This window comes from Humulus lupulus, chromosome X (assembly GCF_963169125.1).
Source record: "Humulus lupulus chromosome X, drHumLupu1.1, whole genome shotgun sequence".
In the NCBI taxonomy this organism is placed as follows: domain Eukaryota; kingdom Viridiplantae; phylum Streptophyta; class Magnoliopsida; order Rosales; family Cannabaceae; genus Humulus; species Humulus lupulus.
Genome location: NC_084802.1, coordinates 68,788,065 through 68,793,654, shown reverse-complemented (window position 1 = coordinate 68,793,654; position 5,590 = coordinate 68,788,065). Strand labels below are relative to the sequence as shown.

The 5,590-nt window shown below is 36.7% G+C and overlaps 1 protein-coding gene across 1 annotated transcript; it reads left to right on the top strand.

The window, feature by feature from the left end:
- Positions 1–1,744: 1,744 nt before the first annotated feature.
- On the top strand, positions 1,745–3,758 carry LOC133807066 (transmembrane emp24 domain-containing protein p24delta4-like). Its single transcript, XM_062245210.1, has 4 exons — positions 1,745–2,104; positions 2,464–2,676; positions 2,777–2,853; positions 3,294–3,758. The coding sequence occupies exons 1-4, from the start codon at positions 1,865–1,867 to the stop codon at positions 3,436–3,438; spliced, it is 675 nt and encodes a 224-aa protein (XP_062101194.1). The 5' UTR covers positions 1,745–1,864; the 3' UTR covers positions 3,439–3,758.
- Positions 3,759–5,590: the final 1,832 nt, after the last annotated feature.

Sequence of the window (5,590 nt, the reverse complement as noted above, 5' to 3'; positions counted from 1 at the left end):
GACATGAGTAAGGCCTATGATAGAATTGAATGGCCATTCTTGAGAGCAATGTTGAGTAGAATGGGATTTGATTCAAAGTGGGTAAACATGGTTAAGCAGTGTTGAACTTCGATCAAGTATAAGATTGTGTGCGGGGGACAAGAGTTGGGACCGATAGTGACAACAAGTAGGATTAGATAGGGAGACCCGTTATCACCATATTTGTTCATCCTTTGTGTAGAAGGTTTTTCATCTCTAATAAAGAAATATGAGAGAAAGAGGTGGATACATAGATGTAAGGTCGCTAGAGGAGCACCTACAGTATCTTATATGATCTTTGTAGATGATAGTTGCATGTAGTGCAAGGCTACTGAAAGTGAAGCAAGGCAAGTAATGCACCTACTCAAGTGTTTTGAGAAAGCATCAGGACAGAAGGTAAATCTTATTAAGTCATCGGTTTTCTTTAGTTTAAACACAAGTAACCATACCCAAAGTACAATTTATGAACTGATGGATAATTGGATTGGATTGGATCGGTTGTAAAAATCCAACATCTAATGGATAATTGGATTGGATCGGATGGGCTTAAATCCATTGGATGTGATTCAATGAACGCCCCTAGTAGAGGGACATACATGTTAGGTTTTTTTCTGATCGGAAAAGGTCGTGGTTCATTAAGGATTGTTATTTAAAACTTTAAAATGTTATGTTTTGATTTAGAACTTTTAAGTGATTTGTTTTGGAGTTTTATTTAACGAACCATACACATCGTTTTATTTTGAAATTCAGGATCCCAACTGTTTTATGGTTATTGCACGTTTTTATTCCATTAGCTAAATACATGTGTTTAATTTAAGTGCATTTTACTATGAGCTTTATTTTAATATTCAAACAAATCAGGTCATTGAAATTGGTATCAAAGCTAGATTTTTAAATTACAATAGACCGTCCTAACATGTAATTTTTGACGTCAAAGACAAGATACATAGCATTTTATAAAAGTATCTCCAATAGAGTGTCAAAAATGTGGTGCAATGTTATATTTAACACATCTTACAAAAAATATAATTCCAATGATGTTGTAAAAAGTGTTTCAAATTTGGCATATGGTAAAAGTTGTGCCAAATTTGACACTATTTTTTTATTTACCATATTGTCACTAATTATTATAATTTAGTAGTTGACAATTAATGACCAATTATATATTATTTTTTATTTATTTTGTTTAATGATAAATTTCTTAGATTACATAATTTAGATTTAAAAAATAATAAATTTTTTTAATTTTTGTATGTTCTCAATAAATATTAAAAAAATTATTAATTTTTTTGTGTTAATTTACTCATTACAGAATAATTATAAATATTAGACAAAATATAACATTAATTTTTTTTTTAATTTAATAGAAAATTTTCACCTTTTATTGCAGATGTTCTAATTGCGTAATTTAACTTACGTAATCAAAGTGATAGAGGTTTAGACTTGTGATATTGGAGTTCGTGAGGAGACGATCCACATTGGGACGTTCGAGGTTGTTCCAAGGCAATTAAGGGCATACATAAAGAAGCGAACATTATTTCCTTAAAAAAAAAAAAATATTAGTACATTACTTACTGTGATGGCGAACATAACTTAACATAAATAAAATTCAAAGGAGGATTTGTAGAGTACGCGATATTCTGCGCGTTTTTCTCGGGTAACTTTATTAGATTTGTAGCTGATATATGATTGGGCAATCCATCCCAAATCTCGTCACTCGCTTCACCACACCCACGCGCCTGCTTTGATTCACCTTTACCGAACTCTCCAAAACATAGCAATAAGAAAGAAGAAAATTTTCCCATTTCAAACGCAAAGAAGACCGACCCACTTGCGACCTTCTAGAATGGCGGAAAAGCTTGACCGATGCGCTCTAATGGCGTCGGCTTTGTTAACCCTATTCTGTTCGATGGGTCTTCTGGTGACTCCGACCACGGCTATTTGGTTGACCGTTCCCAACACGGGAACTAAGTGCGTTTCTGAGGAAATACAATCCAAAGTCGTTGTTTTGGCCGATTACTACGTCGTTCATGACGCTGTCGATGCCAATCATGATCAACCTCACATCCCCACCATCTCTGCTCGGGTATGTTTCATTTTCTTCTTCCACTTATGTAATTTGTATTTTTTTTTATATATAATTTTGGATGAATCTAAGATTTATTTTTTTTAAAAATCCGAATTTGTAAGAATGGGATGAGATCTAATAAATAATATTGTGTGTATATGTACAGATATATTTTCGATATAAATCTAAGTAAATCCAGCTTCAAAAGTGTAATTTTGTATAGCATGGCTTCTCGTATTTTTAGCTGTTAAACTATGGATTTTGAGTTTTGATATAGCAATTGAGAACTATCTCTCGATCTCCATTGTTGAGTACTAGGGGAAATTGTTTAATACCTGACATTGGGTTTGTTTTTGGTTTCGTGCCATTTGAAACAGGTTACATCACCCTATGGAAACAATCTACACCATCAGGAAAATGTCACTCAAGGTCAGTTTGCCTTTACCGCAACAGAGAGTGGAAATTACTTGGCTTGTTTCTGGATGGATGGAAAATCACCGGAGGGATCAACCTTCAGTGTTAGCCTAGACTGGAGAACCGGAATTGCAACCAAGGATTGGGAATCGGTTGCCAGGAAGGAAAAGATTGAGGTAACTTGACGTGTACTTTCTACCCTTTGATTGAGGCCAGTTTTCGTTTATAAATGTTTCTGTTATCTAAGATAGTGTCTTGTGAATTGTATTGTTGAAGGGTGTAGAACTGGAGCTTAGGAAACTTGAAGGTATTGTGGATTCCATTAGAGAAAATCTAGTTTATCTCAAGAGCAGGTAACTCTTTTACTGTTGTTGCAGCCCTTTTTTGAGAGAGTTTTTTTTCTTTCTTTCCTGTGCATATAGAGAAGGTTATCTACAAATATTGGTTATTGTTTGGCTGGCTTTGATCAAATACACTACAGCTTAATTTGATGGCGTAGAAATTGACTAAATGTAACATAGGTTGATGTGGTTCTTTTGTTTTCTTCCACAAGGCCTTTTGAACTTTAATGGTATTGAACTTTTGCACAGCTTAATATTGTATCTAAAACTCAATCCATATGTAGAGCAACATCAAAGGATGAAATGTACAACTTAATAGATTAATGGGAAACTCGTGGAACTGGTTATGTGCTAATTTATAATAAGGGTCATCAGCATATTATCCATTACATGATTGTTCGAGTTCAAGTAAAGCTTAGCGTATATTTACTTGTCGTTTTTTATTTTCGCAGAGAAGCAGAGATGAGGGAAGTAAGCGAAAAAACCAACGCAAGAGTTGCTTGGTTTAGCATCATGTCCCTTGGTGTGTGCATTTTGGTTTCGGGTCTCCAATTGTGGCACTTGAAGCGCTTCTTTCGGAAGAAGAAGCTTATATAGATTCTACCTCTTCTCGTTGGTTTCCTGATACAAATGTTATGGTAGAGGATGAAATGGGGGAAGGGAGCAGAGATGTGTATTCTAATTATTCTTTAACACCGGGAGTAAAATGTTTGTTTGAAAATTTTACAGTGTCCCGGGTATTAGGAATAAGTAGAAATACAGAATTTTAACTGGTGTCTTTAGATTGTTAATTTTTGTGGCTTTCCCTTCTTGTCATTGATTTTTTATTTTCTTTGGACTACATGGAGAATGTATTGATATATCTTTTGCTGTCGACCCCCCTACGGCCGCACGTAGTAGATTTATATCGCATGTAAGATTATGTTTACGGCAATTCTCTTTTTGGGTAGTTATAGAAAGAAAATCCATCGAAGAAGCATATTTTAGTTCTAAAGAAAAAAAATTCATTGGTAATGAATTAAAACTTTATTTAATTTAATTTTTTATTTTATAGGCATGCATTCAAAATGTTCTTGAGTATTAATTGACATGTTGGGAAAAAAATTTATGTATGGAGAATTTTTTTTTGTTGGTCAAAAGCTAATTAAAACAGATTCGATAATTAATTCATTACGATATTTTTTATATGTTCCAATGCATACTCGACTCGAGTATAAATTTGATGGATCTCGATGGTTTTCAATGAATCAGGAGTTATGCGTAGACAATGAATATCTTGTGTTGACATTTTGATGTCGTTTGGAGAAGTTTTTCGTCAAGGAAAAGTTATCAAACTCAGAAGCAACGAAAATGGTGATGTGTTTTGCTGTCTTCATGACGTAGAAATAATCGTGGAGGAGATCAATTGCGAGTTAGGGAAGAGAACCTCTTGCTCCTCTAGTAGAGATTTCCCTTCCACTAGTAAATGCTTCTATTCCTCCATCCAGTTAAGCTTTGCTTCTGGACTAGAGGCTCCTCTCCCCATTCTCCCTAGCACTCAACATGTATGTCGTCAAGATCTTAGGTTGTTGCGGGATTGGTAAAAAGGGTCTTCTAGTATAGATTCCCCCTTCCACTAGTGAATGCTTCCTCCATCCAATTAAGCTTCACTTCTAGACAAGAGGCTCCTCTCCCCAATCTCCCTAGCACTCAACATGTATGTCGTCAAGATCTTAGGTTGTTGCGGGAATGGTAAAAAGGGTCCTCTAGTAGAGATTTGCGTTCCACTAGTGAATGCTTCTATTCCTCCATCCAGTTAAGCTTCGCTTTTGGACAAGAGGCTCTTCTCCCCATTCTCCCTAGCACTCAACATGTATGTCGTCAAGATTTTAGATTGTTGCGGGAATGGTAAAAAGGGCAGGTTGGTACACTCAGTGAGCTCAAGCTTCCAAGCCTAGAGTCAAGACACATAAATAGAGAAGATAATTTGTGCGTGAGAAACCTGCAACTAGAAAATATTGTGGAAAACTGATGCTCTACTATGCACTCTTCAAGTCAGTGCCCAACTCCAAATAACCAATTCGTATTTCGCATAAAAAGTCCCAAAAACAGAATGCCCAGTATATATATATATGACAGCAGGAAATAGAAATAATACAAAAATAGATTTATGCTTCCAACAGAATTCAGTTGTGAGCCATAGCCTTTCTTCAGCGTCGTTCGGCCATAACGAACTCCCTCAGCCATCTTGGCTTCACGCGCGTCCGCCTCTCACGCGTTGCTTCTTCTGGAATCGCTTGCTTCTTCTCCTTGGCTAGTTTGTTGATAATCTCAGCTGCTGTGATTTGGGGGTCCTTCTCTTCGTGTTCCCTTTCTTGGTCTCCTTCACTTATCTCTGTTTGGGCTCTTTCACTATCAGTCCATGTCTTCACGTGGGCTTCTATATGATTTGGGTCCAAGCAAACATGGGCTGGTCTATCACTACATCCCCCCTCGAAAGTGACCTTGTCCTCAAGGTCAGTCAACCCGTAAATTTGACAAAACGGCCCAAAGTCTTCCCAAGTAGCATCATCCGGGGAACTATGCGACCACTGGACAAGAATTTGTGGCACGGTTTGAGAGCCCCTCCGAATCACTCTACTGGCTACAATTGCAAGGGGCAGTAAAAGAGGCTGATGGCCCCTATTCAGTTCTGGCAAGGGAAAGTGGGTTTGGGGGTACTCACCTTGGAAAGGTTTGAGTAAAGATACATGAAAGGTCGGATGTATCC